The sequence below is a fragment of the Archocentrus centrarchus genome, chromosome 7 (genome assembly GCF_007364275.1).
Source record: "Archocentrus centrarchus isolate MPI-CPG fArcCen1 chromosome 7, fArcCen1, whole genome shotgun sequence".
In the NCBI taxonomy this organism is placed as follows: Eukaryota; Metazoa; Chordata; class Actinopteri; order Cichliformes; family Cichlidae; genus Archocentrus; species Archocentrus centrarchus.
In genome coordinates this window covers 28,563,436-28,588,668 of record NC_044352.1, presented here as the reverse complement: position 1 = coordinate 28,588,668, position 25,233 = coordinate 28,563,436, and the positions used below count along the sequence as shown (strand labels likewise).

Genomic DNA, 25,233 nt, shown 5'->3' with positions numbered 1-25,233 from the left:
AGCTGGTTGTGTTAACGCCGACAAGACAAAACACAATCTTTTAAGGTCTTGCCCCAGCATTTGAAAAGTCAACAGCATCAGTGGCTTTGGGTTTGCCTTTTGTGGGACTCTTCATTCTTTGGGATCTAATATCTGGCTCCTGTCTGATCTACACCCAACTAAAAATCCTCCAGAACAAGGCTCTGCCAGTTTAGAGGGAAATATAAGCACCACAACTGGAGTGGGACCTTTTGAAGTGCAGATATTAAATTTAATGTGACCCGCTTTAGACAGATTTCAAGCATCTGTTTAATAGAATATCAGTAATATATGTCACTCCTTTTTACAGGGGTGAACAGATTACTGGTACAGTCCACCACATCAGCTGAATTACTCAGTATTGTCTGTCAAAGGCTTTTTGGTCAGTATGTTTGTTGTAATAAACAATATGACCAAAACATGATTAATGACATGGTACAAATGTACTATCATTCCTTAGTTATACCAGGCTTCACATGTGGCTTGTATTTATTGCCCCCCCCCCCCCCCCCCTTATAAATTAGGGGTGGTAATAGTCTTAAAGATGTTTTTCTTGCTTGTAGTGGGTTTTACTTTAACCTCTTGGATTATTTCTCTGTTGAGTGTGATCAGCTGAACTCTGCTGTGCATCATGAATGGTCATCCTCTAGATATTGTGAATTTTCCTAATAATGACTAAAGAAATTCACATCTGTCTTTGGTCAAACGCCTCGTGTGTGGAAAATGCAGATCTCCACTCGTCTGATCCAGTCATGTGCCTCAGAATGACCTTGGACAGTATTGTAATGGTTTTACCAGTTTGTTCTCCAGCTAAATGGACTGTGACCAGAACTGGAAGCCATATATCTGTTGGCAGATTTGATTTGTTAGAGTCACCGTCTGAAACGCTAGTATCGCCGACCACATTTTTTTTTTTTTTTTTTTTTTTTTTAAGGTTTGTGGGAGGTGACTGTCTAGGTCCATCTCCTCACCTGACTTTAAATAAGACCAATCACGTCATTACAGAACGTAATGGTCGTAAAAGTGATGAAAAGCTGCACGTCCCCTCATGAGTTGCTATATATTTTACATGTTCTTACAAGTAGTTAACAGTTCCTTTTCGTCCCATAGAGCTGAATTATTACACTGTTCTTGCTCCACTTGGGTCCACTAATGCCTCTTTGTTGGCTGTTAAGATACAGATTGTTACCATCTATCGCCATCATTAATCTTGACTTGGTGAAGGCCGAGATATTAAAAAACTAACAGGGAAGCTAACTTTTGGTCCTCAGAGAGGGAGACATTGAAGCAGCTGAAACTGTGGTAAAACGCTGAATCCCACACATTTGTAGTCTCAGATGTAAAATTTAATAGCCCTTCATAGATAAATGGACGATGAGAGCTGCTTTGCATTCCCTATTACAAAACTATTAATGGAACTACACATGGCTCCTCAGGCTCCTCAGGCTCTTGAATCTGTTAGAAATGGAAACTTGTTTTTTTTTTTTTCTTCTTCACTGGCAGTGGCAGTGCCTAGGTGGCTAATGCTGCTTTATGTTGTGGCAAAATTTGGAAGAATTATTTATTAATTTTTTGACAGACCTTTAAGCATTAGGTTGCCTGCTGCCTCCAGCAGTGCTGAGGTCTTGTTAAATTGAATGAGGGGACTTTATTTTTTCATGTGGTAAATACTAAAGAGATGCCATATTTTTACCTTAATGGTAAAACCTAAACTAAAATGTTAAGCAGATCCTGCGGTCACTGCAATTAATTTGAGTAATTTGTTGCATCTGTCTGAAATGTACAACAGACTGATTCAATTATGGCAAAAGAGAATTCTTCTGTTTATTTTTGGCAAATTAAGAAATATTCTGTGGTTTTTCTCAGTTTTAAATATGGCCACTCACAGTGTTCACTATTTTCTCTTCCATCCAGCGGATTATAGCACCAGCGAAATGCTAGTGAACATGGGTAACCTGCCCCTGGATGAGTTTTACCCTGCTGTGGCAATCGTCACTTTGATGCGCATCCTGAGAGACCCATCGCTCTCCAACCACCACACTATGGTAGTCCAGGCGGTCACCTTCATCTTCAAATCTTTGGGCCTCAAGTGTGTCCAGTTCCTGCCCCAGGTCATGCCCACTTTTCTCAATGTCATCCGGGTCTGTGATGCCAGTATCCGAGAGGTAGGATTGAGAGGAAAGAGGCTGCCCAACGGATTCATTATGTAATTTCTCTTATATTTTGTTAGCTGTTCACAAAGCAAGTTTTGGACTCTGTGCTTCTATCGTCCTCCAGTTCCTCTTTCAGCAGATGGGAATGGTCGTGTGCTTTGTGAAGATTCACATTCGCCCCTATATGGATGACATCTTCACGCTCATCAGAGTGAGTAACTGTTTCAACCCAATCTCTAAACACCCATTATCTAGTCCCTCTTTATTTTCCTATGAGTTAGGCTTATGTCTCAAAACTCTTAATTGCACTCAGTTGTGCTTTCTACTCTCCTCATTAGAAGTAATGTGTTTAGGGCCCCTGCATGAAGTCTGGCCCCATGTCACAGAGCTGTATGCATTATGTGTAGTGAGGTACTTAACTAACAAGATTAAAGAGACTGTGAGTCAGAGAGAATAGGAAATGAAGTTATTTATATTGAGATATTTTCTCTTTACTTTCCCTTTTATTGTGACTCATTGTTTACCTGCTAACTGCAGAGCTGGATGTGACTCTGATGTATGTTTCCACTCACATTGTCCAAATAATATTTAAGAGAAAACTGCTGATGACTCATGACACTCACACATATCCCGTGACGTGGAAAAACTGCTAAATCCATAGCCCCTGCTCTTGCACAAACACAATGTCAAGCACATAATCATTTAACAAGTCACAGAATATCATATGACTGTCCTTGCATCGGAATCTTGGTAACACTGTTACTGAAGCTTTTGCAATGGCTGCACTGGTCAGCGGTGGAAAGTAATTGAGAGAAGTAGACCACTGCGCCTCAAGTCCCCGTGAGTTAATAAATGGCAAGTAAAACAAAGAATCTATTCATTTTTACTCCAGTTCGGCTCTTGCATCCAGATGAGGGGGCTGGAATAGCCATTCAGGACATATTCTCACTTCCTCTCTAGTTTGCAGCCACAGGCAGGGAAAGCAGGAAGTTGGGGGTTGCTCGAGACCTCTGGTCTCTGACAAAAATCTTTTGCCAGATCTCAAAGCTGAAGCCCATTGACTGATTGACGTATTGCGTGACTTCAGGTCTACCTTAACTCCAGCTATTATTATTTTTAATGTACATGGTGGTCATGCCTAGATTTTCCAAAACGGTGTCAAAATCCGTGCAGAGACGCAATGTAAGTCCCAGCTGACAGGAAATTATCTCTATTGCTTGCCATCCAGTATTGTGCCGCCCCCTCTATGTCTCTGGCACATGAAAGTTTTGCATTTCCACAGGGGATGCCATCCAGATGTTTCTCTCACACTCAGCTTATTGATAAAGCACATTTTGACCTAATTCTGTAGACCTTTTAGCACTGCATTAGAGCCATGTGAGTGAGTGCAAAGTACTTTGGTTGTACACTCTGTCAAAGAAGAAAACAGAACTGAGGGATTAATAAATAACTGAAACTATATATTTACTGAAAATATTATAAAGACAACAGATCAAGAGTTGAAAATGAGAAATACATGCTCATTTTGACTTTAAGAAGTCCTAACTTTTTTTTTTTTTTTAATGTGTTGCATTAAAAACGTTAGGACAGAATCCTGCAGGTGCATGTTGTGTTGTATCACATCTTCTTTTAACAACGCTCAGTAACCATTGGGGAACCAGTTGCAGTGGTTTTGTAAGTTTTATCATTCTTGCTCATTACAGGGTTTCAGCTGCTCAATTGAGGGCCTTCTTTTTTGTATTTTTCATTTCATAATGGCCGCTCATTGGTGAACTGCATTCAGGCCATTTGAACACCTGCACTTTTGTTTGTTTGTATGAAACTGTGAAGCTGTGCTTTTGTAGCATGGGCAGAGTAGAATTTGGTATTGTCATGTTGAAATAGGCAAAGCCATCTCTGAAATACATCAGGATGGCTGCGTATGTTTCTCCCAAAACCTGTTTAAATCATTCAGCATTTATAGGGCCTTCACAGGTGTGGAAGTGATCAGTGCCACATGCACTAATGCATGCGGGTACATCACACATGCTGGCTTTTCAGCTGTACACTGGTTGCATTACCTTTTGACCTGAAGACGGCATGCACTGACAGTGGTTTTTTATAAGTGTCTCTCATCCATTCAGTGATTTCCACTCCAGAAATCAGAAACAGTCCAAAGGCCCAAAGATCATGGCCACTGTCCCTTGTGTGCAGAGATTTTTCTGAAGTCTCTCTTGTTCATATCATAACCATAATATGAACGATATGTTAAAAATGCTGTTCTTAAATTATGGAACTGTTTTCCTATTCCCATGCACTCTTTCACAGAGTGGTGAACTTTTCCCCTGCTTTACTCTTAACTCTGTAATATGGTGCTGAAAAGGAGCCGACCAAAGCAAACACAGTTCTGGGTTTCAGATTTTGTCCTTCTACTGTTTTCAGTTAAATGATTTATAAAATCACTGAATTGTGTTTTTAATTTACATTTTATGCAGCATGCAAACTTTTTTGGAAACTGGCTCGTGGAAAAAAAACATTATCATGACTGTCATATCTCTTTACTTGCTGATGAATTACTATTTTGTGGATCTTCCTGTATAAGCGTGGCAGGGTGGTCTTCTCATAGACTTTTGTAATATTATTAACCTTAATTGGTGTTAAGGCAGTTTAAAACATTTTTTTTCCCTTAAGTTTATATCCTCATCACGTAGCGTTAGACTTAGAAAGCAATTTGAATTTCTGTAGTGTGTGTTTGACTAATAGGGATTCACTCCCCATTAGGGCTGCAGCAGAATGTACAATCTTTTAACTTAAGATAAGTTTTAAAAACTTATGTGAAGTTAATGTAATGAATACCAACATTTTATTATCTGTGCTTTAGGAATACTGGACCCCAAACAACCCCATGCAGAACACCATTATCCTCCTGATTGAGCAGATTGTGGTGGCGCTGGGTGGAGAGTTCAAGCTTTATCTCCCGCAGCTCATTCCTCACATGCTACGTGTCTTCATGCACGACAACAGCACCGGGCGCAGTGTTACCATCAAGGTGAGTTCACTGCTGCACAGTTGCAGATGACATGCCTGCAATAACCTGTGTAGCTCGTTGGGTCTCATATTTTTTTTATGAGCTTACAGTTACTGTGCATACACTGAAGGGTAGCCAGGAGTGTCCAGCAGCTGGAATTAATAACACAAGAAAAAAAAAAAAAGACTTTTGGAGATTGATTTTCAGTGTTTTTGCTTCACAAAAAGCTTTTAATTACTTTTTCCAATGCTGCAAAAGTTATTTAGATTTTTGATTTCTGTAACACAAAGCAATAGATTGTTTTTGCTTTTCTTGGCATCTTCAAGTACATTTTTCAGGTTTATGTTTGAATGCACCAGCAGTTAATATTGCCACAATTACAGGTCGAGCCATTACCTGTGACACATAGATGTTTAAAGCGTTGGAGTTATAGCTTAGATTACATTTTGGTAAGAGGAATTATGATTTAGTTTTTGCTGCAAAAGGATTTACTGCATAAGATTTCTTATGTTAATGGTACCACGACTGCTTGCTCGGCAGAGTGCAGAGCTGTTGGTGAAATAAAAATTAAATTGAGTACCCTTAATTATAAAAACAGACCAAACTGCCTGCTGTGGTGCCTTGCATAGGCATCATTATCATCATTAATCCCCGATTTCAAGCTCCTCGTTCCCTATGTGGCAGTCCAAAGCTTATTTCCTTCTCTCTGTTTTGCATAATTGAAAATCAGTTTTGTTTTCTAACTAAATTCATTTGATAATGTTTTTGGAAAAATACTAGTTGCAAATCAGGGGACATACTTACAAACCTACCTACCTACCGCAGAGGTGATTTAGAAAAATTCTCAGAGCAACTCTGAGAAAGTAAGCTTTGATCATTCTTTCCAAAGGGCGATTGGTTATTCACAAATAAATATATAAAAAAATGTATTCCTAATGATAATGAAAATAGATGGTACAGTTAAATTGAAAGGCCAAATCCTAGAATGCAGACGCTGGTAAATATATTTACATATGTTTATTTACCATGATGGTAATTTTAGTGCTTAATCTTTTTTAATATTTACAGGGGGGAATAACATTTTGTGTAAAGTGGATGATATGATGAGATCAGCCAGAGACATTACCCTGGGAAATCTAATCTGTAGCGCTTCATTACTCACTCATTCAGTGTTTGGAGAATATTTCTCCTACTTTCAAATATTTCTGCTATTTTCTCTTCTGCTTAAAAAGATCTTAAACCTCTTAAAAGTCCTACCCCTGACAGTTTTCACCCTAAGCACTCCGTGATGTTTTTGTGAATACCTTTTATCTCTACCTTGATCTCATCTTAAAAGTTTGAGAGTAAATTCTTCTTCAAAAAAAAACCTCTTGGTCTTTTTTAACATAATATAATGTCAATCATGCTTGTAAGGTACTGCTTTTCTTGTTAATTCTATAACAGAGTTGATAAGTGTTTTCACCATTGTGCTCATTAGTACATCAGATTGTAGCTAGAGGATCACTGCTGAGCAGCAACAGATTGAGTTTCAGTAACATCATTACTTTCCCTTGTAGTGAGTTGCGTAATGTCTAGAAGTCAATTTTGAGGACTACTGTTACTAATCCAATTCTGCTTGCTTAGCACACCCGAGGATAAGGTTTGTGATGGTTTTATGTAGAACAGGAAAGTACCCTAATAAATCTCAGTTAAATTAACCCTTTAACACCGAGCCATCGCCGCAGATAAACCTGTTAACAGCCTGTAACGCTGAGCTTATCACCGCCGACACGTTTGCGTAAGCGCATATTGCGTTAACGTAATTACGCGACAGTTTGTCCCGTCGGAAAAATCCAAATGGTTTCTGAAAGCTGAGAAAGTGCACTTCACAGCCAGCATGTGGGTATTAGGGGAAATTCACTTGTGATGTTGCCAGAAGTCCGCAAAAGGCAGGACATTTGAAACGCGTCACGTCGGCATGCAGGAAGCATCTTTCATCACATTTAGTTTAACTGAAGTAACGCAAATTGACCAACCGTCTACTAACCAGAGATTTAGAGGTGAACCGTGGAATTGACTAGCAGTGGTCAAAAACAGCTGCTTGATAAGGCTAATTGTTGATCACAGTCCTATATTGAGATCTAACTAACATAATTATTAACTTTGAAATGTACATTGAATTTGAATTTGTTGAATTTGTTTTTTACAGCAATTGTGTTTGTATTTCTTGTCCATTTGGACTCCTTGAAAAACAAGGGTTTGCAAATAATTGGTGTTACCTTTCTTATTCACTGTCACAAACTGGCCCACACGACCATGACAGTAAAGGGAATTACACACAATAAAAGCACTTAATAAATTGTTTCTTTAAGAAGAAAGAAACTTGAGAAGTGCATGATTGCATGAGCGGTGTATGCAGTAATAAAAACCAAATGCCAACCAAAAAAATGGTTGTCACAAGGAGAGCACGCCAGCACCTGATATTCAAGAAACTTTTTTTTCCCTTTTTTTTTTTTCCCTCTGGAGGAGGAGGCCGGGCACATTGGGCCAAGGTGCTGCCAGTGTTGCTGATTACCATCAGCCACACTTTCCCTCCAGTATTTTAAAGAGCAGTTACACAAACCAGCAGGGAGAGTCATCACAGACAAAGCGCTCTCTTTGGCCCAATTCTTTTTTGTCTCTGACACCCTCCCACTCACAGTTTGAACTCTGTGTGGAATTACACGTGTGGCTGCAGAAGGTTCTCTAAGAAATACAGCAGCAAGCTTTGGGACACCTTTACCTTTCTTCAAATGAATTTCTAATCAGCCTCTCTGGTGATTTATACTGCTGGGAAGTGGTAAAGTGTACCACAGCGAAGGAAAGGGGTGTGCAGAATTTATAGCATAAGACAGAGTGAGAGAAATTATCTTATTTCAATTATCTTATTTTCATAATTAAGGAAACTCTAAAATTGTAATTAAAAATAACATTTTAATTGAGTGCACAGCTCATGCGGAATGCATGCAGCAAGCTCAGTCTCATGGGTTACACATTCATGCTGCAAGTGAAACATTTATTAGCAGTTTTATGCAGTAATGTTTCAAGATACTAGTAGTGGATTAATATCAGCAGTGAAGAAAAACAGACTGATTTTAGTTTGAGTGCAGCAGAAGGATTCTACCAGCAGGTTTAAACATTTAAAAATATAAAACTGACTATGATTTAGATGTGTTTAAAAGTTATACTCAACATGTGCTGCATCCCTAAGAAATATGGTTGTGAAAACGTGTACGTATGAAGATATTAGAAGCTGTAATGGAAAACTATAAAAGTGTAGTGTCTAAAATTAGTAATGGCCATAAAAATACAATATTTATGTCTCAAATGTGTTATGTAATAGTTTTTTTGAGAGCTGCACCAACTGTAAGTGAAACTTGTCATAAATCTGGAGGAGAAAGTCTATTAAGTAGACCGAGAAGAGCCTATGTCAGATTTGACTATATGACTTTATTTTGCTAGCACTAGTTTATGTTTAATAATTGCTCCCATCGCACCACATTCATACAGAAAGTACAGGAGCTCAGCGTTCAGTTGATTTATTGGGGTTCTGTTTTATGCTTGTGGCTTCCATCAGTATCCATCAGGACCTTTGAGGTCTAAGCCCCTTGCTTGTAATACAGCAGTTCAAAGACAGCATAGACCTATAAGTAACACACTCTTCTGTTTCAGCAGCTGCAGCCAGTAGTTGTCAGGGTTTTCCCTGAAACCTTAAATCATGGTTTAGGCAGAGACCACAAACACAGAATCATGAGGACCACAGTCATCTAGTCTTCTCTCCTCGGGTGCTGTTTAGTCTCAAAGTCTGTAGTATTAGATAATTCAGCAGCCCACAATCTGGATAGTCATGAAATGGGGAAGTTGGAATCAGGTTTCCCGCTTGTCCACAGGAGAGGTAAAGAAAAACATACCTTCATCATTTCAAGAAGCCTTCTGCCCTGAGCTCCACCCCCACTCTTCTAGACACACACACACACACACACACACACACACACACACACACACACACACACACACACACACACACACACACACCTCCAGCTCAACTTCCTGCTGTCTAGCCGTGTGCACTTGAGACATGGGGTTGGAGGGTGGGGAAAAAGCAGAGGTGGTTAGGGTATATATTGGGGTCTGGAGTAAGTTTGATCCTTTCAATACACGTCATCCTTTAAGACCACCATTTAACCACCAACCTTGTGCACACATGCACCACACAACACAGTGTTTACTGCTAGTCCAAGGTACTGTGGGAGTATTTATTTTTTTTTTTTTTAAAAAGCCATTTAGTTAATGTTGAAACTTAAAAATGACATTGTTTCAGAATCTGATTTGGTGCTATTATATTGAAATGATGATTAAATGGTCTTACTCTTGGAATAGTATTCACTGTATTTACAGAAGAAAGGAAAGCAAAATGTTTTTTCACTATTTGACTTTCATTAGTGTCACCACTTAATTAGATATTTTAACAAGGAAATATAAAATCTAGTCAGCAGACAATCTTTCAACCTAAGTGTGCTCAATAATAATAGAAACATTGATTCATACTCTCATTAAATGTTGCCTGGAAGGATATTGATACAAACTCCCATTTCAGTCATTGTGGTGATATAGGCACATCATCAAAAAGTGGCAAAGAACCCTCAAATTTTTAAGAAGGTAATTTTGTACAAGTAACACATGGTGTGTTAGACTGTACAGTAGAGTAGCCAGTTTAGAATCATGTTGGATTCTGTGTTGTTGAATTCTTGGTGAAACTTCCTGCTTCAATTTAAATAGAAGAAAGGTGAGCAGAGGCATGTTATAAAACCACCATCAATCTTAGATAAAGAAAAAAAATGCAGCATATCTCAGTGGAAAAGTTTTAATGTTACAAGAAATTGTAATGGATTCCTTCTTAAAACACAAGATGATTTTCATGCAAGTCATAATGATAGAAAAACACGAACTAATTAGAGTAAGCCAACCTTCCATTTAATTCAAAAATTCTTGAAAGAGTAATTGTGCAAGAGCGAACTGATCATCTGCAGGGAAAAGTTTATTTTAAGAGTTTGTCAGGTTTCTGACAGTGGACTCATGCCTGTGCCTTTCCTGCTAGACCTCAGTGCAGTGTTCGATACTGTTAACCATAATATTTTATTATAGAGATTAAAACATACTGTAAGTATTAAAGGTACTGCACTACAGTGGTTTGAATCATATCTGTCTGATAGACTCCAGTTTGTTCATGTAAATGGGGAGTCTTTTTCACACGCTAAGGTTAATTATGGAGTTCCACAGGGTTCTGTGCTAGGACCAATTCTAGTTACATTAAACATGCTTCCCTTAGTCAGTATTATTAGAAGGCATAGCATACATTTTCATTGATATGCAGATGATACCCAGCTTTATCTATCCATGAAGCCATGTGACAAAAACCAATTAGTTAAACTGCAGGAATGTCTTAAAGACATAAAGCCTGGATGACCTCTAATTTTTTATTTTTTGCTCCTAAATTCAGATAAAACTGAAGTTATTATACTTGGCCCTGCAAATTCTAGAAACTTGGTGTCTAACCAGATACTTACTCTGGATGGCATTACCTTGGCCTCCAGTGACACTGAGAGAAATCTTGGAGTCATTTTTAACCAGGATATGTCCTTCAATGCACATATTAAACAAATATGTAGGACTGCCTGTGCGCAGTATCTCTAAAACTAGTTGCAAAACTAGTTCATGCATTTATTACTTCTAGGCCAGACTATTGTAATTCATTATCAGGTTGTCCTTAAAGTTTCCTGAAAAGCCTTCATCTGATCCAAAATGCTGCAGCTAGAGTACTGACAGGGACTAGAAAGAGAGAGCAGATTTTTGCCCATGTTGTCTTCTCTTTTTTTGGACTCCCTTTTAAATCCAGAATTGAATTTAAAATCCTTCTGCTCACATACAAGGCCTTGAATAATTAGGCCCCATCTTATTAAAGACTTCATAGTACTGTATCACCCCAATAGAGCACTTCGCTCTCAGACTGCAGGCTTACTTGTGGTTCCTAGGGTATTTAAAAGTAGAATGCGACTTCTGTGGAACCAGCTCCCAGTTTGGAGATAGACACCCTCTAATTTTAAGATTAGGCTTAAAACTTTCCTTTTCAATCAAGCTTATAGTAAGAGCTAGATCAGGTGACCCTGAACCCTCCCTTAGTTACACTGCAATAGGCCTAGGCTGCTAGGGGGTTTCCATGAGTGTTTTTTCTTCATTCACCTCTTTTCACTCTCCATGTGTTTAAATAAAACTCTGCATTTAATCATTAGATGTGTATTCTGTCCTGTCTCCCTCCTCTCACCCCCAACCAGTAACTGCATATGACTGCCCCTCCCTGAGAAGAAAAAAACTCTGCCAGAGGTTTCTTCCTGTTAAAAGGGAGTTTTTCCTTCCCACTGTTGCCAAGTGCTTGCTCATGGGGGGGTTGTCTGATTGTTGGAGCTCTCTCTGTAATTATTGTAAGGTCTTTACCTTACAATATAAAGCACCTCAAGGCAACTGTTGTTGTGATTTGGCGCTATATAAATAAAATTGAGTTGAATTGAAGTTTTCCTGTCATTGTTGAACACACTGAGTAACTCACCCACAGATCAAGCATTAACAGCCGTCTGCCAAATTTCTCTTTCCTAGTGTTAAAACTTACCAGTATTATAAAATATAATATAAAGAATAACTTTTCATTGTATTTAACAGAAAAATTAAATCAAAATTACATATACAATTTTATGTCAAGTTTGTATTTTCCATGTGCATCATGTAGATGACTGCTGTGTTTATATAGAATTTTGTGTTTGAATCAATCTGTATTTCTAGCTCTATTGTACCTTATATTTTACTTTTATGATCTGCATCCTGTGAAGAGATATTTGCTCACTCATTCACTCGCAGCTATCCAAAAAAATTCCTGGAAGGCAAGCTTATGTGGCAGCACCTTTCTGAAATAAAACACCATCCGGCTTTTCCTTTAGAGCTCCTGAAGAAAACCATTTCCATGTAACAAGCTCATTAAAGCCACTCATGTTTAAGTGCTGCAGTATGCGAAATTAAGGAATGTGTGGTTTTTTTTTTTTTTTCCAGCTACTCAATGCCATCCAGCTGTTTGGTGCCAACCTAGATGACTACCTCCACTTGTTGCTGCCTCCCATCGTCAAGCTGTTTGATGCTCCTGATGTGCCCCTGCAGGCCCGCAAGTCAGTGCTCCACATGTAGATTTAGTGTGAAATTAAAAGTCATTCTCACTTAATATATTTTTAGTATCAATCTGACTTCATGTGTTTACGCACATGCACCACATAAATGGAAAATTAAAATTAGACCAGCCTTGTGATTTGGATAAAAACGAGCAGGCTTTCATTGGTTCCTTCTTTACCGCTGGAAATTTTTATGTGTATGTTTTTTATTAAAGAATTCAACTGGCTGAGACGTCAGGCTTTTCACATGACATCTTGGCTGTTGGAGCAGGCTGTGTCTCTATGTCTGTATCCTGCAAACATTTAAATAAAGCCGAGCGCCCTTTGTTTTTCCTCTGTGGTTCAGGGTTGCCTTGGAGACACTGGATCGACTGACAGAGTCCCTGGACTTCACGGACTACGCTTCACGCATTATCCACCCGATTGTTCGGACACTTGACACCACGTCAGAGCTGCGCTCCACCTCCATGGACACCCTGTCCTCGCTCGTATTCCAGTTGGGCAAGAAGGTAGCCAGAGCTGTCCCTCGGGCTCCCTTTTAGATGTAGCTACTATTAACTGTACTGTTCCAGTCTCCCTACTGTTGGCTTCACGTGAATTGCCCTCCCCAAGTTTTATTACTTCCTGCCAGACTGCTGATGTCATTGACCATTACGCAGCAGGGGTGGTGTTTACGAGAGCGGATGAGGTCACATTTACCCCGGCCTGTCCTCCTCAAGCCTTCCCCTCCCTTATGCCTCAAACCCCTGTGTGGTTAATGTGTAGGGGAAGGTTTTGATCTGACATTCATGGAGGTTAGAAGCAAGTGCAGGGCACCCAGTTATTTACTTTATGGTGAAGGGAAAGAGTTTCAAGATACACACACACACCCTTATATTTATTTTCCCTCTCTCTTATTTTCAGTACCAGATCTTCATTCCCATGGTGAATAAAGTGATGCTAAAGCACAGGATCAACCACCAGCGTTACGACATACTCATTTGTCGGATTGTCAAGGTAAAGCCACATTAATTCTATGCATTTTTCTAGTGTTTGGTTGGTTTTGTGAACATATATTCATTGTTTTTTTCAGGCTGTCAGTCTTAAATTTCAAAACCCCACATGCCACAAAGTGACCTCACATGGTCAGGCCATAAATTACATAAGTATAAACATTTCATATGCAGTGCATCATAAGCGAGTCATTACCATGTCTTGTTTATCAACAGTCCCTCAGGAAGGAAATGCACCTCTAATTTCAAAAACTGTGTATTGAGGCCCAACTCAACAGTTTGAATGTGTGTGGCCCACGTGTGTGTGTGTGTGTGTGGCCTGCATGTGTTTGTTTATGTTTGTTTTTGTGCCTTTAAGGGCTATACTCTGGCAGAGGAGGAAGAAGACCCTCTAATCTTCCAGCATCGTCAGGTTCGTGGTAACCAAGGTGATGCTCTGGTCAGCGGACCGGTAGAGGCGGGGCCTATGAAGAAGCTCCACGTCAGCACTACTGCACTTCAGAAGGTCGGGAGGAATATTTGGCATTTATTCTTCCATGATTAAAGACACACACACAAGTCCAGTGTTTATATCAGTGGCAGTGTTGCAGGTGTTGCAGTTGTGTATAGTAAGCAGTCCTGAAGGCCATAGTTTGATTGTGGTGAGGACACATGAGTTAACAAACTGGTGATGAATGGAAGGAACAACCTCATCAAATGAGCAGAGGAACACAAATCAGTGCAGATGTTTGACTGTGAAAACAAAGGATCGCTGAATGATTTGATGATAGTTTATAGAGTGGTGTCAGAGTGGTATGGGGACCGATAAATTACACGGTGCTCTTCGCTGCCATCATCAAGATACTAACAAAGTATTTTATCTTAGATCATCCTACACACATTACTTATGAAACCTTTGCTTCCACATAGTTGTCTGTGAGTTCTGAGATTAATGATTTCTGACACTGTAAAGGCTTGGGGAGCTGCCAGGAAGGTGTCCAAAGACGACTGGCTGGAGTGGCTGAGGCGCTTGAGTGTTGTCCTGCTCAAAGAGTCATCCTCCCCAGCTCTGCGCTCATGCTGGTCACTGGCTCAGACCTACATCCCTCTTGCCAGGTAAACTTTAACATAATTCCCTATAAAGCACTTACATAAATCTGAAGCTCTGTCTCAGTATAGGATTTTGGGCAGCTACTACTGCCAAAAGCACGGGATAGTATCAGTTATGGTGGAGTTGCTGAGTTTAGAGCTGCTCAGTTATCAGTAGTACAAGACTAATCGCACTCAGCAGGGTCAGAGGTGACTGCATGTAGCTATATGAAAAGCAGTTACTGAAAGATGCTGTAAAAGCACTAAGATTTGGTCATACCGTGATGCTTTTTTACAAGCTATGTAATAATCTTTCTACTGATTACTCTTTCTGCAAAACATATGAATGTTTTGTTACATGTGCATCATTGTTTTAGTGCCAAAATGTTGTTTCTGTTGACCCCAGAGACCTGTTCAATGCGGCTTTCCTCTCATGTTGGTCTGAGCTGAGTGAGGACCAGCAGGACGAGCTCATCCGCAGCATTGAGTTAGCGCTCACCTCCCAAGACATTGCTGAGGTCACACAGACTTTGCTCAACTTGGCAGAGTTCATGGAGCACAGTGACAAGGTTAGTGAGCTACGTTAAGGTTAAGACCTAAATGTGGGCATGTGTATTTCGTGTTTTTATTTTTTTTAAGGGTTCTTGCGAGTGTAAAATTAAATTATAATCCTCAAGATTTTGACAGTAGCCAAAGTATTTTTACGTGTCTCAGGTTTTCCTTCATTCAACATTATAATAAAACTATCTCAAAAATTTAAGTGGGTTTAGGTTTTTTTAACTATTGCTAGTGATGCCCAAGAATTCTTTTTTGTTTTCTTGAGTGTGCAAAAGATGAAAGGATCTGAATACGTTTGCAATCCACTGCAGATGCACTGATGATGTTGAAATAATATTTGAAAATATGTCTTCATACTGGCAATCTTGTCAGTGTGCAAATAACGAAAATGTTTCAGTTGGCTCAGTTAATTATTTCTTCCACCAACATCATCAGATTTAGAAAGGTGTTTATGAATTCATGCCTCTTCCAGACAAGGCAATAACTACAGCAGATGCAGGTGTAATGCTCATTTGCCCTTATTGTTTGTGGAACTACTAATTGCACAGTTGCGTGCTGCATTAATACCTACATGACACTAGATGCTGTCTTGTAGAGTGGAGGTTTTCCCAAGCTGTCGTACATTAAACCTTTCCAGAGTTAAGTGATAATGACAGCTTTCTTATAATTATGTAATTAACAGTAATAGAAAGGTTAACTTCAAAGACACTGAAACTGCTAACATTTTGATAAAATAAGAACATCAGCCTCAACATAATTAGTGATGATACTGTTACTTTAATGGCTGTGAATGTTTTGGTTGGGCCATGATATAAATAATTTTAATAGGATCATCTGCTTTGAGTCCTCACTTCAAGAACATATGGAGTGTGCTAATCAGAGCCACTGGAAAGATTGTCATTTAGTGTTATTTATTTTATACAATTTCCTTTTCCAGGGACCTCTGCCCCTCAGAGATGATAATGGCATTGTGCTGCTTGGCGAAAGAGCTGCCAAATGCCGTGCCTATGCCAAGGCTCTGCATTACAAAGAGCTGGAGTTTCAAAAAGGACCAACCCCGCTTATCCTGGAGTCTCTTATCAGGTAGGAGGTGTGAAAGTCTCAGAAGTGAATGTGTTATTTTAATGGAAAACAAGCGCAACCTGGATAGGGTAATTAAAAAAACATGCCATGGTCCACCTAACCTTTCTGTTTGTGTAATTTGACAGGTCCTCAGTGATTACCAATTACTGCCGGATAAGTTACTGCTTAAAACAAACATTACACTACCCTGTAGGAGTCAATTTTTAATCTCATAAATAGACAGAAAAATTATATTAAGCATATCGTCATGTCCCATAACCCTTTGATATCTTCTGTCATCTTTTCCATCCCCGTTTCTCATCTTTCTTTCTTTCTACGCCTCTGGCGTTGTGTGGAAAAATCTGTTTTGCAGGCATCTAATTGGAAGCTTGCCTTCTTTTCATCTATGAGTGTCTGGACTTGTGTTTCTCTGGGGCCTGTTTTCAATTTCTCGGGAGCCTTGATGATGATGAATGATGGAAGCCGGCACTCTGGTGTTTTCAATATCCCCATCTGGTTCTCACCTCTCCAGGATTTCCCATAAAAGATCTAGACGCTAGTGTGCAGAAAGCACTGCAAAAAAAGAAAAGCTCCTTATACTGACTCGTGGCTGTATCAGGGGGAAAAATATGTTTCATATCTGATGCACACTTTCTGACGATGGCTTTGTCATTGCCATTTCTGTGCCTGAGTCATTGTGTTTGTAAGTGAGTGATGTTGGATCTTATCATTTCATTCTTTCATATGGATATTCAGTTAAAATACTTAGTTTATAGTATTACATCTGTAACTGATACAAATGATGTGTGAGGGATTTTTTAGAAAATCCAAGGAATTAATTTGTGGTTTGACTATGTTCTTAGTGGGCACAGTAGCATTGATTATAGCCAGGAAATTAGTCACATTTTCCCCCTTATTCCCAACAAGAGAGGAATGATGTTAATTTAACAATTTGCATTTATTATATGTGCATCATGTAATGTCATGTGATTGTCATTTGGTTCTGTTTTGGTCATTTTATTTGTACAAAATTATTTAATTTATCATTATTTGGTAGGATAGGGGTGAAAGCTGTGTGACGGGTGTCATAACGCTAGTGATGGGAGCCAGGCATTGTTGCATCTAAACCATGTGTTAGTGATCTTTGTGTAGCCCGAGTGTAATGGGCACCATGGAAATGCTTGGAAATTGAATTTTAAATAAAATGTAGCATGTTCAGATATACAAAAGGCTGCAAGATGTTAGGCAGAAGATCATGTGCTAGCCAGCCAGTGTAGCTTTTGTTTGTTATTACCAGCTGCAGTAGCTTAGCTGGGGTTGTTTTCACGTTGTGAGTCTATGTGTGTATCGTGTATCGTATAGGGGGCACAACCACAACACTGGTTTAGAGTAGTTTGACAGGTGTTTATATTGTATGTTTATCTGTCAGGATTTCTGTGGACAGATTTTGTCAACACAATAGTTAGTTTAAAGATAAGTTTAGGCTGACTCGTGAGTAATAAGTACTTATGTAACAATGAAGTAATTCTTAAATTACTGTCGTATTGGAGACTTTACTACATTACACCCTTGAGTCAGGAATGTTGACAGGATCAATGTGTGTGATCCTTTTCCAAATGGTTTCTAGTTTGTTTTTTCCATGTTTTGATGGACTTGGATTAGGCTAAAGAGTTGGCAACATCTCTGGTTGTTACCTTCTGATCTACCTGTCTTTGTCCTACTGTGCTCTTACCCCTTTGGTTTGTGGTCCCACCAAGGCAATGGCAGTGGAAATACGGAGTATAAAGTACAACCCCAACTGAAAAATGTTGGAATGCTATTTAAAATGTAAGAAAAACCAAATGATATGACTTGCAAATACCATAAACTCCTGTTTTAGTTGCAATGGAACATAGAAAACATATCAAACATTTTGAGGCATTTTACTATTCGATGAAAAAGCTTTAGATCATTTTCAATTTAAAGGCAGCAACATATCTCGAAATTGTGATTGGCTAGAAAAGTGATATTAAAAAGAAACAGGTCGAGGAACATTTTGCAACTAATTAGGTGAACTAGTTACAGGTCAGTAACATGATTAGGTAAAAAAAGAAAAAGAGCATCTTGAAGAGGCAGAGTTTCTCTGAAGGAAATCAAAAGATTCAGAGAATCTGGAGGAATCTCTGTGTGCAAGGGACAAGCCAAAAATCGGTGTTGGATGCGTGTTATCTTTGGGCCCTCAGACAGCACTGCATTAAAAACAGGTGTGATTCTGTGATGGAAATCACTGCATGGGCTCTGGAACATTTCCAGAAATCATGGTCTGTGAACACAGTTTACTGCGCCATCCACAAATACAGGCTAAAGCTCTGTCATATGTGCACATGATCCAGAAATGCTGCTATCTTCTCTGGGCCATAGCTCATTAAAATGGACTGAGTTGAAGTGTAAACTGTTCTGTGGGCAGATGAATCAAAATTTGAAAATCTTTTTGGAAAACATGGATGTCCAGTACTGAAGTTGCCTGTCTGCAGGCTGCAGAGCTTTCACCAACTGAAAACATCCGGAGCATAGTGAAATGAAAAAAACAAAGGAGATGCAGAACTGCTGAGCGTCTAGAATCCTATATCAGACAAGAATGGGACAACATTCCTCTCCCAAGAGTCCAGAAGCTGGGTTTATGGACATTTACAGACTGCTGTTTCAAACAAAGAGGGAATTCCACACAGTGGTAAACATGACCCAGTCCCAACTTTTTTTTTTTTTTAATGCCATCAAATTCAAAATAATTTTATTTTTTTCTTAAAATGTTAAAATTTTCTTAGTTAAATCATGAGATGTTTTCTATGTTCTATTGTGAATACACTGGGTTTATGAGATTTCAAGATCATCGCATTCTGCTTTTATTTACATTATACACAGCATCAAAACTTTTCTGAAACTGGGATTGTACTTTACTTTTCTAAAGTGCTTCTATTTAACATCACAAACTACAACTTCAGTATTAGCCTAAAGATGAAAACACAACTCTTCTAAAGGTAATCTTCACAAAGGTTATATTCCGGTTCACAAAAACAGAGTGAGGATCCCTGTAGTTCTTACTGAACTTAAAATTTGCATTTCAGGTGGAAAAAAAAAGTCAGGTGAACATAATCAAACTTAATTAAAACATTTTTACAATACAATCTATCACACTATTGTTCTTATTATTCTGTAGGCTAAATTCATGCTGAATGTGCTATTTACATTAACCTTCATGCAATGTCTTCATTTGACAATAGCTGCCACTTTTGGCAGTCCTATCACTGAAGTTTAAACAGCAGTAAATCATATACATTTCATTTTCTGAGGTGACCTTTCTGAATAAAGCCTGCCAGCCATTTGAATTCCTCCAATGGCAACACTGTTTATGTCAATAGTAACTGGCCTCTTAGTGTGGTGTAGTTCACCACTGTTTAAGGTTTGCTTTTCTGTTGGGGACACAGCTTTAAATACCTTTGACCCTCCCAATAGGTCTTCTGTGGGTTTCATGTGAAGGGAAGAGATAAATGTCCAGCTTTCATTAGATGTTTACCTTAACCCAATATTTCACTTTGTAAAAGGAAAGGAATATGTTGCACTATTTTTATGATTCTGAGTAATCACAGCCTCTGAGCCTGTATAGGCAGTGCTTGCTCTCTGTAGGTATTATCTAAAAAAAATATTTGTTAGCCTAACAAAATGATTTTAATGTTGTCATGGTAGTAAAGCTAGAGGCATTTAACTAGATGGGGTGGTTGGTGTGGGTGTGTGGTCTTTTTTTCCCTTTATTTGGGTTAGATGGCATGAGACCTTTTGGCTAGGACGTCAGAAGTCAGAGGTCGAGGGCTCAAGGCAAATATGTAGGCATTATTGGATATCAGTGGACACAAGACCTTGACTTGTTTTTAGACTCCTTTGAGTTTGCCGAAATACAGCTGTGCTGTTTGCCCGGTGAAGAAATGAATAGCATTATGTAGAATAATATGTTTAAAAAATATTTTTATTTTCTGTCACAAAAAACAACGTACTTACAGAGCTGTACACATTTTACAAATGACACATTTCGATCATGAATGGTTGCGGTTTTAAAACAATGAGGAAAAAGAAATGCAGCCTAATTTATATGACCGATCCCTAACAGCAAGTCACAGAGAAATTCTAGTCTACCAGTCTTTAATGATTTATAGATGTATCGGACCAGTCTGGAATGATTGTTTATGATAACTGAAAATGCGTCATAGTGCATTCAAGACGAAGGACAGAAAGAATCAGAATCCAGTTTAACCATAGGGGACAGTGGTTAAAGGGCATCTAGGAAAGCTTTTAAAAAATAAAACATTTTATGTCTGATAAATACACAAAATTAACTACAATTTACAATCAAACATGGCAAAAACATTACACATTCATCTGACTGAAATCTAGCCAAACCATCACAAACAGCAATTTCACTTTCACAGTCCAGGAAAAGCCACAATTTGGTTGAACAGGTATGAGAGCGTATGATCTTGATCCAGGACGCCCAGCTGGCACGCTTATGAATGAAAATCGACTGGCCGGACTTTCATCTCCACCTTTTTGAGGGAGTAGTTGCGCCCATGCCAGCCGTACCAGGTGATCCCATCGGTGTTCTTGAGGTGGTCACCATAGCGATAATAAACGCCATTCAAATTTGAGTCAGTGCAGCAGTTGTACCAGTAACCACCTGGAAGAAAGTAAGAATTGGATTAATGGAAGGAAATATCTACTTGTATTATCTGCTGTAGATGACTGGCTCGCTTTGATAAGATTTTCTCTTCTATGTTACCTTTGCGCTGGGATGCACAGTCGTCCACACATTTGTCATTGTCTTTGTTCATGGTGCTGAAGTTGGTATTGTTGTGGTACCGCAGTGAGTCTCCAGCATTTCCACTGTAGTTGGCAAGGAAGAGCTTGTAGCTGTTGAGCTCATTATCCACTTTGAAAAAGCCATACTCAGCATACCGTTTGCGTCCCTCCCAATCCTGCATTGGAAGACATATAACATGATTTAGACAGTGACAGAAAGTGAGAATATTTGCTTTTCTGGTCTGCCTAATGTCTCTTAGAGTTAGCTTGATTTATTACTAGCTCAGTAACTGCAAGTATTACCCAGTACTTGTTGGTATAAAGTGTTTCTGTTTCTTACTTTTAGCCATGAAGTCACTTTTGCATGGGTTACATATTCTTGCTGTCCTACATGATAGTCATTCTTTTCAACACTTACCTCCAACTCAATCCTGAGTGTACTGGGCTGTCTTGTTAGGCGGAAGATGTGGTCATTGCCCAGCCAGAAGTCTCCACGGATGGATCCAAATCCTTGTTTGTACTGCTTCCAGTCACGTTCAAAGGAGATCAGGCCAACCTTGCGCCTTTGAATCAGAGTCCAGCCACCTCCATTTGTCTCCATATCACAGAAGACCTGAAACAAAGAGCCCTAGCATTCATCAGGTTTTCCAGAAAGCTGGGAAAAGACGAAAACTCCTGCTAAAAACTAAATCAGTCAATCAATCATTAAAAAATACATACTGAAAACTTACAGTATGCTCAGGTGTTCCCAGAAACTCATCTTTAGGCAGTCTGTACTCGCCAGAGATTTTGTAGTTCTTGCCATAGAGTGATGCACAGTCATATATAGCATCTGGAAAAAGGAATATCTGTTATGCTAAAACCATATGCAGATTCACAAGTTTTAAAAAAAATGTGATACCCATAAATTCAAGTTTTATTGGTATCTGAGGAAATGGACAGGAAAAAAAAATATGCTTTTTTGCCTCCCACCAAAAGAAAAATAGATCAAAGAAGAATGAGATATGCACAGCCTGCAGAGAGTTTTTCACAGCGGCACCTTTTACTCCTGTTCCAGTCTGGTGATGCCTTTAACAGGGGTTTAAGATTACTGTGGAGCAAAGAGCCCCAAACTTTAAAGATATGGAAACCTTCCACTTCTCATAATCACTGCACCCCTTCCTGTTCTGTCCTCCTGCGTCTGATTTACTCGAGTTTTAAAAAGGTTTGTGTGTTCCCTTTGCCAGTGACATAAATGTGATCCTGTTAGACCACACAGTTAAACGTACTGAAATAATAAACGACGTAATGCCTGGTTAACCACTCCGCGGCAGCCAATGCTGATTAGTGGTGTGTTGAACTTGAGTTGAATGGTGGAGTTGATGTGGCTTTGATGGAGTTCATTACTGACAGCCCTGCAGATGGGACTGTGCAGCTCTAAATGATTGGTTTTTAGTACTGTGGGGCAGCTCAGATAAGTGCATGCACTGTAATTTCCCTCACAATTAATTCATGTGTCTGGGTTCCTGAAAGGCTGATTATAGTGTTTTGTAGCTAAAATATATATATGATGATATGTGTGCAAAGTAGTTTATAGCTAATTGTTTTGTCTACTTTTAAAAATAATCACTCCCCCCAGTGAAAAGAAGCTTTTGTCATCTATTAAAATCAAACTAAACAGTTAAAACAAAACTGAGTCTGTCTGGAAATTTTGAGAGGTGAAAGGTATGTTTGCAATTTTGTTATTAAAACCTGAAATGATGTGTTAACAGCAGGAATGGGAGTTTTTACAGCAACTGTTTTGGGGGCTAGAGAAAGTAAGGTCAAAAATCTACTCTGTTAACAGAGTGTCAATACTCACGTGATGAAGTCTGAGGAGCAGACTCGAGGGTTTGCAGCTGCATGATCTCCACACGGTTGTTGATCTCTGAGTACTTGCTCTCTGCCTCTGTGACCCGGGCTTCTTGCTGTCGGTTCTGCTGGTCCAGCTCCAGTATCTGCCTCTTAAGCTTCTTCATGTCTGCCTCCTGCTTGTGACTCAGGTCTTCGAGGAGGCTGGTGAGATTGGCCACTTGAACTTTGAGGGAGCGCACCTCATCGCAGCACTGGCCCTTGGAAGGTGTCTGTCTCTTCATGGGCTTCTGAGCCCATGTCTCTGCAAGGAAGAGCAGTGCAACCCCCAAAACCACTATGCTCAAATTGATTTTGGCCATTTTTAAAGGTCAGAGTTCTAGATCTTCGCGCAGTCTCGGCGGTTTTGATTGGTCTCTGCTAAAAAGGAGTCTCTCTCTTTAGATGATTCTCTCTGAGAATGTCAAAAAGATAGAAGCTTTCTGCAGATAACTGAAGTTTGTCCTGTTGAGTTGGAGCTCTCCTTTGACCAGCTGCTCACTCAGGCTCTGTCTTATTACCTCAGTGAAGTCCTCCTCTGTCTGAGCATCTTAAATATTATGCATATGGGTCCTCCCCCTCTCCACTGACCCTCTCCAACCTTCAGGGTGGAGGACCTTTCTCGTTCCCCCTCCTCCTCCCCCTGCCCCTTTCTGCCTCACCCCTCATCTTACTTTCACTCATAATAGGGAAGCTTTGCCCATGTTTTTACTTGCTTTGTCAGGTGTTTAATGTTTCTGGGAAGTCTTTTTTTTTTTTTTTTTAATTCCCTCTGCCTGGAAGAAAGACCTGAGTGAACAAAACAAATGCTACTGTCTGAATCTGCTGCATCTCCGTAGCTCTTAACTGGAAATGTCGACTCTAAAAGAATTAACTGCATTTGATTTTAATTTATCCAGCAATATACACTAACATGATTAAAAGATTTGAATGCTTGTTTTATGCGTTAGTACATCTGTAGGTGATTTCTTACCCACTTCTAACACTTTGTGTTAATGACAGATTTTACGATATCCTTGAGGGGTGAAGTCACTAAATACTCTTAATTGTGGGTTAAGTGTTCTGTTCATGCTACCCTTTTTGGCAGATGGCAGATGTTAATGCCAAAAGCTTTTCAGGATCACATTTCAAAGGCATGTTGATACATGGGGGAAGCTTTAGTGAAACCTTCAGGATAAAATCAGATCAAATACAGTTTGCGGAAGAATGGAAGAAATGCTCAGGGTAAGGCGGGCAGAGTAGTCAGAATATGCTGTCTACATGTGTAAATGCTTAACATTCTGCCATCACATATGAAGTGTATTTCTCAAAGGGCTTTAAATGTTAAATCCGCCAAAGAACAGAAAAAAAAATGAAATCATACTGTTGTGGCTTTCATTATTAGCAAAAGGGACAGCCTGCTTGTGTTTTCTCTGATCAATTCCATGCCTATTATAAGTAATTTTCAACTTGTAGATGTGGAAAATCGTCAAGCATTTGAAAGAACAGGAAACTTTACAATCAAACATCAAGTTTTTATAAGTCAAAGCATGTTTGACCTCAGTTAAAATCTGTTTGGTATCAAGTAGCTGTATACAGTGTGGTATGTTAGATGGATAAATTACCTAAGATTACAGTTTATGCTTACCATTATCAGTTGCATAGGAAAGAGTGATTTATTTATTTGTTTTTCTTTATGGATTTTGATACCTGTCGTTTAGAAGACCGCAGCAAGTTGAGCGGCCCATGCGTGCGATGTAAATGGAATATGGACTGGCACTTATATAGTGCTTTTCTACTCTACATGAGCACTCAAAGCACGTTAGACAGCATGGGACCCTTAACATGAGCATTGCATTTGTGGAGGATATAGGCTCTTTAGCCAGTGAATCTTGCCCTTGCATTGTGGGTTGAACCACCACATGCAGTCTGCTGCTGAGCGAGGTGTGTTTGCCTGACTTAATAACAATGTTTGTAAAATTCCTGCTTCTGCGTTGCCTTTTAAAATTCCTTACATTCCAGTCACTGGATGGGCTTAAAATAATGCCTTTCATGGAGGCTTTCTTATGTCTGCTTTCAGTGGAATTTCTATTTCTTCCCTGAGGTGCTGCCATCCCTGCCAGACTACAGGAGATGCATTTGGAAAGTAGCCACAAGGGTAGCTGTGGGGTTTCTTGGGGTGCCAGAATACGCCTGTGAGCATTAAGACGGTATATGAGGCATGACTTCTGTGATGCTTTGTATGATAATTACAAGGCAAAAGAGATTAAGTGTTCTATGCTGAAATACAAGGACCTGTACTGTAGTTTTTACTTTGAACTTTATGGCTTTTCCCTTATCCACATGGACAGAAGTAAACTATCTGAGAAAAGCGTGCAAGTTTCTCAGTAAATAATAGTACGTTACCAATACTAACCTACAGTGTTTAAGCCTATTTTGACCACTTTTTATCTGGACATCTGCATCTGCCT

General features: G+C 39.3%; 2 protein-coding genes across 3 annotated transcripts in view; one reads left to right on the top strand and one right to left on the bottom strand.

Annotated features, from left to right (window-relative positions):
• mtor (mechanistic target of rapamycin kinase) overlaps positions 1-25,233 on the top strand; it is an 85,020-nt gene that overhangs the window by 14,670 nt on the left and 45,117 nt on the right. For both annotated transcript variants that reach the window (XM_030732982.1, XM_030732981.1), the window contains 10 exons: positions 1,933-2,183; positions 2,296-2,382; positions 5,032-5,199; positions 12,295-12,407; positions 12,754-12,916; positions 13,311-13,403; positions 13,758-13,904; positions 14,352-14,494; positions 14,874-15,036; positions 15,963-16,108. In XM_030732982.1, coding sequence (XP_030588842.1) covers positions 1,933-2,183; positions 2,296-2,382; positions 5,032-5,199; positions 12,295-12,407; positions 12,754-12,916; positions 13,311-13,403; positions 13,758-13,904; positions 14,352-14,494; positions 14,874-15,036; positions 15,963-16,108 — 1,474 coding nt within the window. The remainder of the gene's footprint in view (positions 1-1,932; positions 2,184-2,295; positions 2,383-5,031; positions 5,200-12,294; positions 12,408-12,753; positions 12,917-13,310; positions 13,404-13,757; positions 13,905-14,351; positions 14,495-14,873; positions 15,037-15,962; positions 16,109-25,233) is intronic.
• On the bottom strand, positions 20,072-23,308 carry angptl7 (angiopoietin-like 7). Its single transcript, XM_030732983.1, has 5 exons — positions 22,755-23,308; positions 21,646-21,746; positions 21,333-21,527; positions 20,895-21,090; positions 20,072-20,792 (listed from the first exon to the last, which is right to left on the bottom strand). Exons 1-5 carry the CDS (start codon positions 23,104-23,106, stop codon positions 20,623-20,625), a joined length of 1,014 nt encoding a protein of 337 aa, XP_030588843.1. The 5' UTR covers positions 23,107-23,308; the 3' UTR covers positions 20,072-20,622.

What these genes read in the sequence shown, in the direction of transcription:
- angptl7 (XM_030732983.1), bottom strand. Translation starts at nt 23,106, where the DNA reads ATGGCCAAAATCAATTTGAGCATAGTGGTTTTGGGGGTTGCACTGCTC. An exon ending in TGGGAACACCTGAGCATACT is followed by an intron (nt 21,528 to 21,645) that starts GTAAGTTTTCAG and finishes TCTTTGTTTCAG; the next exon opens with GTCTTCTGTGATATGGAGAC. An exon ending in CTGTGCATCCCAGCGCAAAG is followed by an intron (nt 20,793 to 20,894) that starts GTAACATAGAAG and finishes ACTTTCTTCCAG; the next exon opens with GTGGTTACTGGTACAACTGC.